We start from the raw sequence: 12,147 nt of genomic DNA on the forward strand, positions 1-12,147 counted from the left end.
AAAAACTGAGGGATCATCAGGAATTGTGGGAAAAAAGACACCCTGACGTTATGAACGCAAATAAGAAAAACAAAGTGTGGATGGAAATCGGAGCAGAATTGGGACTCAATGGTACTTGATAAAAATCAATATCTCTATTTACTTAATTTAATTTCTATATTATATGGTATAGTTAAAATTATAAAAAAGACGTGGCAAGGCTTGCGGTCTCAGTTTATGGCATTTATGAAAAAATTGAACAAGTCGTCAGGATCAGACGGAAAACAACCTTTCTTTAGCCATGAAATTGGAGTGGGGTTTCTAAAAGGCTGCGAAGCTGGTGACATTAAGTAAGAGTTTGTATATTAAAAAGTATTTGTGAAAAATTACATATTTATGCCGTCCTTAGAACAATTTCAAACCTTGATTCACAAAACGGGGACGAAAATGTCGAAATTCATGTCATAGATGTGTCACAATTACAAGATGTTGAAGACGTTGAACATGTCACAGTACCAGAAGAGAATATTGCTTCGAACCTTGTGAGCCTATTAAAAGCGTTACCACCATCTCGAAGTCATTCGAAATTCGGGAGGAAGGTAATGATAAATAAATATTAATCCTAATATTAATGAAGAACGTTAACATTTTAATTACAATTAAAATTTTAGCGAAAGATAGACGAGTTTGATTCCGAAATACTTACCATGATGAAAGAGGAAGATGACGAGTTCGACACTTTTGGAAAACTAATTTCTTCGAAAATGAGACGAATATATGAAGTTTCGAGGAAATTATTTTTGGAGTATCAAATGAAAGCAGTTGAGCTCATACACGAAATGGAAGTTACAGCATTAGATTATTTAATTTAATTTCTGTGGAGTATTTTATGAAGTTATTTTTTTATTTTCTCAATATAAACTTGTAAATGAAATGCAAACATTGTGTACATGTAATATTTCGGCTCAAAACAATTAAATTCTATCATTTTGCCAACTTACAGCTCCATCATTATTAAAGTAATTGCAAAACTCTTTTCGAACTTCACTTGCGGATACGGTATAATTATTTGTTCCTTGTCGTTGAATGTTTTGCAACCCAGAATCATTTTCCACTGAATCTCTCCAGTTTCCTCTTTCGCCATTGGGTCCATCCATAGTAATGTTACACATATCTTGCTTTGAAATTAAGTAATTGTGCAAAATTACACATGTTTGTATGATCAAACGAGTCAAGTCCAGGTCAGCAGTGATGGCTGTGTGGCATATCCTCCAGCGTGCTGCTAGTACTCCAAACGCGTTCTCGACAACCATTCTCCCACGACTTAATCGGTAGTTGAAAATTCGTCTTTCAACTGGGAGAAAGGATCCGGGGTATGGTTTCATCATATTTTGTTTTAAAGAGAAAGCGTCATCGCACAAAATGACGTGCGGGAGGATCTTGTTCCCAACATTTCTTGGCGGTGGAAATCCTATCGAACCATCGTCACTTGCTTTTCCCATCGCGGACCGTGACAAGACCCCTCCATCCGACTGTGATCCACTTGCCCCAATATCCACCAGCGTAAATTTGTAGAATGGATCCACAACTCCGAGCAGAACAATTGAATGAAAGTGCTTATAATTGTAATAAGTAGAACCGGCAAATTTTGGAGCCCGAATCTTTACATGTTTGCCATCAATGGCCCCAATGGCGTTGGGATAATTCCAGCGTGTGCGAAACCCCTGCTCGTTATTTTCCCAATCACTTGTGGTCGGACGCTTGAGATACAGAGGTCCCAGAAATTTGCATATTGATGTCATTACTTCTCGAACGATGACAGAAACAGATTGAGGCGATACTCGGAAATTAAATGCCAATGAAATCTGAGAATTTCCACTCGCTAAATATCTGTGCAAAGATTTCAAGAATAATTTTGTGAAAAACTCTGCACTTGCTCTATTTACTTAATTATGTATGTACCTCAGAGTTATTGCTAGCTTTTCCAAAGGTGTAATTGGTCTGCGATGGTTAGATTTCCCAGCTAATATCAGCTTTAATAAGTTCGAATAACTCCTCAAAATGCTCCTTTGTCATTCTAATAATTATTTATCCAAATAATTCAAAATATACATACAAATACGTATGAATAAAAAATTACCGGAAGTATTTAAAATGATACTCCGGATCTTCGCTGAGCTCCCTGACAAGGTTCATTTCGCCTTGCTCTCCACGCTTTTCGAAGATATCTCGAATATATATCGTCCTTTGTGGTTTTCTTCGTCGTTGTATAACTCGACGAAACAAAATCAACTTCAATACTTTTTTTCGATTTCGGAGCGGCATGTTAAAAAAGTCTATACTTCATGTCATGATGATAAGTATGGTGACATGAAGATGAGAGGAAATTTCATGATGCTCGTAAAACTATGGATGATATCGGATGACATGATCATGGCGTTATGGTAACAGGTCGTGACAATGCCACGAACTCTGGAGCAAGCTTTATAAGTGAAAGTGCAGTTTTAAGGCGAGACACGAAATTACGACACTTGAAACCGGCTCAGCTGCACAATACTTTTTTGTGAAATTTCCAATGAAATTGAATATGTGAGTATTTTTTATAAAACTGTGACCCATATTAAGTATTATAATGCATATTTTAATGCTTTGTTTACATTTGTTAATATTTAGTAGACCATGGGAAAGAAACCCTCCCTCACCGTAAAGGAAAGAGTCAAAACTGACATGTTGCAGGCCCAGGGGAAGAACTTACAACAAATTTCAGACGCCACTAGAAGGTCTCGTTGTGTGATTCGAAGCTACCTGGAATTAGGCGAAGATTATGGCGTCCGGCTGTGCAAAAAGAGGAAGGGATCGGTTACCGACCGTGAAAAATGACGAATTCTGCGTGAAGCCAGCAATGCCTCGACCTCAGCAAAACAAAAATAACGACAAATTAGGACTTGCGGTCCCCCGTAGGACTGTTTCTAGGGTTATGACATCGTCGACAAATTTGTCGTACTCAAAGGTGAAGGTAAAACCACCCCTGACCGAGAAGCTGGAGTGGGCCAAGAATCTTATGTCATGGACCGAAAAAGGTCATCTTCAGTGATGAGAAGAAATGGAATTTGGACGGTCCAGATGGATTCCGAAATTACTGGAATGATTTAAGGCAAGAGCCTAGGTTTTTTTCTAAGCGCCGAAGTGGAGGAGGATCCGTCATGATCTGGTCAGCATTTGGGTCAAAGGGTAAAGTAATTTGGCGTTTATTGAGAATACCGTGAACTCGCAAGGGTATGTGGATATTCTGCAAAATAATTTGTTGCGACATGGTTGCAAAATCGCGGGAAGAAGTTGGATTTTTCAACAGGACAACGCGTCGATTAATGCGTCAAGGCACACAAATCAGTGGTTTTCTGAGAAGAAAGTCAATGTTTTGCTATGGCCCTCAAAAAGTTCTGACCTCAACCCGATTGAGAAGTTCTGGGGCATATTGGTGCGGCGTGTATACGCCAATGGTCGTCAGTTCCAATCTAAACAAGAGTTGAAAGACGCCATAAAACTAGAATGGGACAAGATTACGGTTGGCGAGTTGAAAAACTTGATCACATCAATGCCAAATAGAGTCTTTGAAGTCGTGCAGAGAAATGGTGAAGCCACAAAGTATTAATATTTCATTTGAAATTTTGGGTTTCTTGTTAATGAAATTAAGGCGTATTAATAAAATTAAGTGTCGTAATTTCGTGACCAGCTATAAATTCACTTATTTTTGCACTATTATTTTGACACTGAATATTAATTAATGGTAATGTACGGGACATTTTACGGGATTTGAAAATTTATGGACGAGTTGGAGATCGGCGCGCCTAGGCGCGCCGCCGCTGACCCTCCGTTCGGCGCGCTGCGGCGCGCCGCCGCCGCCGAGTAGTTTTACAGCTCGCGCTGCCGCCGCCGTAATTAGGGTCGGCGTGGAGCTCTGTCTCAGATACTCGCGACCGCAGCATTGGAAGTTGAATATATACGGCAACAGTGATTCTCCTCCTGCAGACCTATGACTTCACAAAAACGTGACCACTGTTTAGTGGTCACGTAGTGGTGGCCTTAACGAAAAATGTTTACCAAAATGTACTTGGTAAATGAGAGCGGTATGCGTCGCGTGGAAAATTTTATGATAGGTAATGATTATGATTTGCATTGGTGTAATATTTTTCAGGTTCACCTACACGACGAACCCTTTGTATGTACGCCATGTTAAAGTAGAGACGAGGTGGAGTCTAGAAAATCTATTTTTAGCCGTAAAAACGTGAAATGCCCCTAACTTGACCAGTATATTTAAGTTGGCTTTGTCATACTTCTACGACACCGATATAGGAACTGCTCTGGAGGAAAGCCACTACAACCGATATTATGGCCCAATAATGCCCGACCGAACGGATTGTGCTGAATTTTATTGATTAAGATGATGTTAAATATTTATTTATTTTCCCAAATGAAAGAGAAGCGTTCCAATTTTGAAAAAGTTGTTCCACTTGTATTTGTTTTCCAAAGGTGCTGTCTACATGGGAGCGCCATCGTAATATTTCCATGTCCAACTCTCATTTGTAGTGATTTGGAGGCAACTGCCGCCACCAGTTTTCCTACAGCAGTCACAAAAACCCCAATAATCCATTTGATTGCTTTGACACCAATATGTGACATCTGCCACTCGGGAGGCACATTGGGCGCCAGGATTTTTCCGGTCGTGACCAGCCTTCTCTCCACAAGGGGCAGTGAACGACTTGCCGTTTGCGCATCTTTTCAAATTGACGGCACTTGAGTCGACTGATGGCAGGAGTACGGCGACGAGGAGGGACAAGATGAGAATCGTTAGGGGCCGCTGCATGGTATTGAAGATTGGCGCTGTAATGTCATGAAATATGTATTTATTAGTGTTGGTGTTAACAGGGCGCGAAATTTAATTATTTAAATAATTTGGTTTACGAAGTATTATGTGGAGCGAAATGTTTTATATGGATTTATGGATATTTGTAGGGATGCTATTGGGCAAAATATATATTTTTTAAACTGGCTTACAATACGAAATATTAAAAATTGGACATATTAAAAAGTTAAACTAAAAATAAATAAAAGTTTGTTTAACAACATTTTTATGAATGCACAATCCATCATACTATTAAGAGAGAACACCTCATGTTTGGTTGTTTGTGTATTTGGTTGCCTTCAACGTTGCCAGCTTGTGCAGTGCGCTGCTCACACTACTCAGTTTTGCCTTTCTCTTTTTGACTGAGCGAGGCAACGCAGTAATGTGTGCAAACGGAGCAATGCGACACGTCACGCCGCATTTTTCATTTTATTAACACCTATTCTCAAACTTGACTGATTTCAAAACCCCGCCACCGTAAAGGTCACTGCGCCAGGTCTTAGGTCACAGTATTTTGAGAAACCAAGACGCCATGAGGAGAGTCCAATTATTAGGAGTTTGGAAGTAGCATCGAATGGAATAGGTAATTTTGACAATCGAACGACCAAATGACCGCGACACGAGGTCACAGGGAAAAAATGTCGAAATTTTATTTCCACGGGTTATAAAAGGTACTTGAGGTGGGGATTTATGAAATCGTTGTCATTTCAACGTACGATTTCTCCGTGGCCGTGTAGACGAGGTCAAATGTAAAAATGTCGAAATTATTGTTTTGCATGCTACATTTAGAAATTGCTATCAATCACCCGATTGGTGGGGGAGGGGGTTTAACGGCGCGAATCGCCCCGGAATGTGTATCGCACGGTTGGTGGGGGGAGGAGGTTTAGAGGCGCGAAGCGCCGAGGGGAAGGCTAGTTTCCTAACTAAAAACCAGTTGCACGAAACGAGGACAAGAGAGGCCCGAATTTCCGTCACTTATACATAGATCTCTTATTCAGAACAGTAGGACAAAAAAAGTTATCTGTAGTTTTATTTTACGTTTTTTGAAAAGCTGTATCCAATTTTGAATATTTCACAAAAAACAAATGTACTTTTAGTGTATCTCAGCTTACCAATCTATAGATGATAATGTTCAAATTCGAGCTCTCTTATATTTTTCGCCTGTTTTCTCGACAAGAATAATATTAACAGTGGGAGACCAAACCGTCCACGGGAAGCAGTAGAGGCGGAATTGGAGCATTAAAATTTTAAACAATAGTCAGGCAGGATGTGACGACTGTTCAAATTTGCAAACAACGAAATGTTTAATTCCAATCTGCGTCATATTTACGCAACTCAGTAGTTAATTCTTTCATAATACATAAGATTTCCTGCCGAGTTTATTTTTTTTCTGTTGAGAACATTAATTATTGTGGGGATGCACATATGCAACTTAAGATCGCGTGATGTCATCACATGTTGACGTGATCATTGGAACGGGAGGTTTGTCGCGATACGCTAATAGTTTGCATTTGGCAGTCGTATGGTTGGAGGGGATAAAATTTATATTTAGGGACGCGGAGATGGACTTAAATACATAGTTATAATATATTTCACAATCTCGAAGGATTGGAAATTATTACATAAATAATGATTTTATACCTACTATTCAATGTATTAATTTATGAATACTTAATGATTTTATTTGATTAAAAATTGTACTGGGTTTTAAATTATTTTACGTAACTCCTATTATGATTTGTTGCTGTTGCACAGTACACCTTTATCCGAAACAATAGTAAAAAGTTGTTAATTTAAAATTAATCAATAATTTCATTTTTGTTTGCGAGCCAATTCGGACATTCTAAACATTCTGGACATAATTATTCTGATTAACTCAATAAGCATCAAAGATAAAGTGATTTTTGGCATCTTGTAGGGAAAATGTATATGAAGAATAATATAAGAGAAATTGAATGCTAAAAACATAGGGAAAATACATGGGATGAATGGATGCAGTACCCACGGAAGCGTGGGGACAATGTGGGGACTTTTCAATGTCCCCAAAATCGGCGCATGTTACAAAAAACGACAAAAGTTTATCTACGTATGTATGAAAGTGAAGATTTTGATTATCAAACTTCTGCGCTGTATATTGGACTGGGAAGTTTGTCATATCAACAAATAAAGTTTTAACCAGTTAGATATTCATTGTACTGTACTCATAAGAGGATTAATTTAAACACTACTAATGCTTCTTGCACGCCAGGTTACAGTTCTGTGGCGCTTTACGACAACCTCTCATTCTAATTAAGGTTTGTTTATGTGTGCATTACTTTCAATTCGGCGAGACCATAACTCGTCAAGATAGGAGTAAACCACCGAATAAAATATAAACTGACGCGTGGACATATTTTACGCATCAGCGAATACAGCATAGCTTTATTCTAAGTATGTAATACGTAATAATTTAATACGTAATTTAATACGTAATAAGTCTGTAGGTACCAAAGTGTTATAACTTGTCACCAACGGAGTGGTATGCGTCCTTAATATATGTACTAGTGTTTTTCTAAGAACCTTGTAGATATACATGCGCCCCTTTGTAAAAGGGCCTTGTAGTACATATATCCATAACAATGGCGTGTTAACATTTACATTAATCAGTTATAGTATCACACTAGATACACACCAGAGGAGTTACTACATGTGTAAATTTTCAGGTTGAAATTTCACTATGGGTGTAGTCACTTCAAAACGTTAAAATGTGTAACAAATTAATAAATTAACTCGTGAAATAAGACCATTTTATCGAAATTCTCGGAAGCGGCTTAATTGAACTTGTAAAAAGTTACCATTTTTCACGTTATCGCCGCACAGTGACCACGAGAACATCCCAATTTGTGTTTTCTTCCATTTTTGAGGAACATATTGGATGGTGGGTGTTGCAAACTTTGTTCTGGAAACAATTTTGTGGTATCCCAGTCCTTTATTATGGAGACTTATGGCGTTGTCTCGTTGCTCAATGCACAATCGCTTTGCACCCAATTTACACGACTATTAGAAGTAAGCAAAGCCAAAAAAATGAAAACTTTGTAATAATTTTACGTAGGCTGATACTTAGAAGAGAATTATTATTTTTGAATCTGTCCAAAAAATGATGTTCAGATTCATATTCTTAAAAACGATAAGGGTATGATTTAATTTTTTGCGATGAATTTCAACTTCCCTCCACTTTTTACTGAATATTTCAAAATTGGTAATGGTAAATAAAAATTGGGTATTATTTATGAAATCTAAATTAAATTTGCTAAAAAATAGGCATATTGCATAGCGCAGTCTCATTTCCAGAAAGCAGAAAATCACAGATGCATGTCGACATAGCAAAAGGTATGATTTAATTTTTTGCTTACTGTAGGTAGCACATCACATGTTTGTGACGCAAGAATTGAGGAATTATGCAAAAAAAAGTATTACAAAAAGTATCGCAGAAAAAACTGACTACGCAGGAGTCGTACAATATAGATTGTGACGCAAGACTTAATTTAAATGTTTTTATTGATCATAGAGTAAGTTGTGTTCGCAGAGTATTCAGTAAGAATTGAGGAATTATGCAAAAAAAAGTATTACAAAAAGTATCGCAGAAATGGCGCAAGTAATATTGCCATGGAAACGGAGGAGAAACATCACTGCTCGCAAGTTGCATACATACCCAGTTGAACCAGAAAAAGTGAGGTTTAGTATTAGTTACGTGAATTCCAGTCCATTACAATTCCCATTCTGCAAATTTATCATTGGAGTATGAAATACGCGTATTTCATACTCAAAGACTCATAGAAACTCATAGACAAAATGTACGATATGCATATCGTACCTGGTCCCGTCATAAGTTGTGTCCACTACTGTCCGCTCAAAAAAAAAAACATATTGGCAATTGTTGTGGTAAGTTAATATATTTTTTTTCTGATTCTCCATGCAATTTTGTATAAGATAACACGTTTCAATATTTTTTTAAAAATTAGTGTATCAGAATGATTGATCTTCAAACAAAGCGTGCTGCAATTCTTCACCAACATCTGAGTGGAAAAAAAAATTCCGAGATTTTCCGTTCAGTCAAACAAACTGGTATTGATTGCAAATTGGTCGAACAAACCGTAAAACGTTACATTGACACTGGCAGTGTTGAGGACCGACCCAGAAGTGGGAGGACAAGGTCACAACGGTCACCAAAATTCCTCAAGGCACTGAAGAACCGAATTCGTCGGAATCCTCGCCGGACGCAAAGGAAAATGGCCATACACATGAACGTGTCAAGTAAACCTATATCCAGGGCCCTTAAAGTGGACCTTGGACTTAAGGCTTTAAAACGTGGAAAGCAACACATGCTCACTGCACGGTAAGTTAAAAATAGATTGGCCAGGAGCCGGGCGCTGATCAAGCGGTACGCGGGTGAAAAATGGAAACGGATTCTTTTCACGGATGAGAAGATTTTCACGGTCGAGGCCAAATACAATAAACAAAATGACCGGGTCTACGCCCAATCAGTCCAGGCTATTCCCAAAAATTTGAAAAAAGTCAATCGGTCACACCATCCTGCTTCTGTTATGGTTTGGTTGGGTGCAAGTTGGGATGTGACGACAAAAGTGAATTTTGTCCCTCAGGGGGTGAAGGTTCGTGCCCAAAATTATTTGAGGGATGTTCTCAAACCAATTGTGGAACCACTGAACCACACCCTATTCAAAAATAAGGACTGGACGTCCCAGCAGGATACAGCTCCAGCTCATAAGACTAAAATCGTACAGAGGTGGCTGAAGTCCAAAATTCCTGACTTCATTTCTGATCAAGAATGGCCTGCATCATCACCGGACCTGAATCCGCTGGACTATGAGATATGATCCAAATTGGAGCTGGATGTATGTTCTAAACCCCATACAAGTTTGAAATCCCTAAAAAAATCCATCGTCAAGAAATGGGATGACTACCCCTTGGAGCGTGTGCGTACTGCGATCGAGAGCTGGATGCCAAAACTTCGGGCTTGTGTCGCAGCAAATGGTTTACATTTTGAAAGCTAGTTAATCTATTTAGTAGAGAATTTTATGGGCTTTCGAATACAATTGTTCATTTTTCAAAATTCAATAACCTATTTGTTCCACATTCATTTATGCATTGGACAGAACTTATGACAGGACTAGGTACAATTCTAACACAAGTTATCTCGAGCTTCTGAGAATCTGTGAGACAGCCACAATGAAAATGCTACAATACCTAATGTTACAAATACAATACAATAAATAAAAATTCCAAAACACAATCCACAATGCAATGCCGTAAATTTACCATCCAGAGAATGAGTTAGCACCAGCCACATGTTCACTTATTGAATTTTGTACACAATCATGGATACCAAATATAAGGTTCACTTGCACACCAAAAATATGGATGAAGGTCTGAATTTAGCAACGCTCTGACATCACAATTAAGTTTTAATAACATTGTGTGATTTGGTTATAAAACTGCTGACTTGAATATTAAACGAGGAAGTTTTTCATATCAACAAATAAATATTTAATTAGCTAGATATTCATTGTACTGCACTAGCAAAAGGATGAATTTAATCACCAGCAATACTTCTTGCCTCAACAGACACGAAGCTTAGAGTTGTTTGACGCTTTACGAAAACTTCATTCTAATTAAGGATTCTTTGCGTGTGCATTGCTTTCTATTCAGCGAGACCATGACTCGTCTGGGTAGGAGTAAACATTCCAACAAAATAGGAATTGACGCGTAGACAAAAATATTTTGCGCATCTCAGGTTTTAAATTGCGCACCTTATGCACTATAGTTATTCTATGTAATACAAAATTTACAAGGTGTTATAACTTCCCACCAACGGAGTGATATGCGTCCATAATATACTGGTTTTTAAATATTAGAGATATGTATATATACATTGCATAATTTTGCAAAATGTCCTTGCAGTAGCTTCATAACAATGGCGTGTTAACATTAACATCAATCAGTTATAGTATCACATTGCTGCATCAATTATTAACACATTCCCGCTACCAGGCCTAAATCCGCCATTTCTTTGTCCGCTAAAATCTTTTAGCCGATATCACCACGAGGCTACGTTCAAACACGCTAAACAAACATTTTATATAAATGAAATTTTTAGTGCCTGTAGGTACATTTTAGAAGAGCGACTCTAAACGAAGTGACACAAGGATCGTAGTTTGTCCGGAAATTCCAAAACCTTAGTTCAAAATGAAGAAAGAAAAATATCAAACATTATTCATTTCATACACTATTTTTACAGCGGCAAACGTGGTCAAAGGAAATGACGGGTGTCTGATAGAAAACTTGGTCGATATTAATTCAAATTGCGATTTGCAATTTGTTGACGATGGCAATAAGTTTGAAATTAATTTATACCATTGTCACAAAGAAAAAGATCTACTGCTTCCTACCACAATAATTACAAATTACAGAGCCCCGTCAAACTTTCCAGGTCTAAATATTCACAACGGGCGCATTGCTAAATGCAAACTCGTCTTGATGTTTTTGATTCACCTGCAAATTGTTTATACTAAGTTCCAGGGCATTGCAGCTAAATCTGAATGGTTATCAGAATATTTTTTAGCGTCAGGCAATACAAAGTGGACGCGGCTGAAGAAATTATTCCTATTATTCATTGCCAACGGAGCTGTACAAACCATTGGGTCATATTCACCCGAGGTTGTTGTGTTGCATTATTTTTCTGTACAATTAAGGTTTGGTAGTTTAGATTACATTGGGATTGCTCATTTCGCAATCAGAAATTTAATTCAATTATGTATTTATCCGTTTGGGCTTGGGTTTGAGCATCAACACAGTCCAGAAGAAACAATTTGTATGAAGACAGCATCCAATGTCGAAAAACTTATTTCTATTGCATCCCCGCCAAAATTTTGGCTTGTTTTTAATTCAGTCTATCGAGTGGTATACCTACCGAATGTTCCAAGGAATCCATTCATACCAACCGCAAACTATTCATACATCACATACCTGTATTCTGCTGTATTCGAACGTATTAATGGCACAAAAATTCCAGCCGATAAGGAGCACGTCAAACATATAGATATGAAACGGACCGCTTATATATATCACGAAGTACCAATGCGTTTTGGGTCTGATGGCTACTCTGAAACTTTAGTTGTCACTAAGTACAGTGCCATAGAGTTTCTATCTTGTTACACAGAAAAATTTATAACATTTCAATTTTATATTACACCATTTCAGCCTGAATT

General features: G+C 37.9%; 1 protein-coding gene and 1 long non-coding RNA gene across 2 annotated transcripts; both read right to left on the reverse strand.

Moving 5' to 3' along the window:
* Positions 1–953: 953 nt before the first annotated feature.
* LOC110848351 (protein ALP1-like) lies at positions 954–1,781 on the reverse strand. Its single transcript, XM_022095546.1, has one exon. It carries the CDS (start codon positions 1,779–1,781, stop codon positions 954–956), a length of 828 nt encoding a protein of 275 aa, XP_021951238.1.
* A 6,602-nt stretch (positions 1,782–8,383) lies between these two features.
* LOC118435360 lies at positions 8,384–10,501 on the reverse strand. The gene is made up of 2 exons (XR_004834728.1): positions 10,199–10,501; positions 8,384–8,641 (listed from the first exon to the last, which is right to left on the reverse strand). It is a non-coding gene; the product is annotated as an uncharacterized LOC118435360 (long non-coding RNA).
* Positions 10,502–12,147: the final 1,646 nt, after the last annotated feature.

Source organism: Folsomia candida, unplaced genomic scaffold, assembly GCF_002217175.1.
Source record: "Folsomia candida strain VU population unplaced genomic scaffold, ASM221717v1 Fcan01_Sc004, whole genome shotgun sequence".
In the NCBI taxonomy this organism is placed as follows: domain Eukaryota; kingdom Metazoa; phylum Arthropoda; class Collembola; order Entomobryomorpha; family Isotomidae; genus Folsomia; species Folsomia candida.

Bases quoted from the DNA above. Each gene is read 5' to 3' on its own strand.
- LOC110848351 (XM_022095546.1), bottom strand. From the start codon at position 1,781: ATGACATCAATATGCAAATTTCTGGGACCTCTGTATCTCAAGCGTCCG.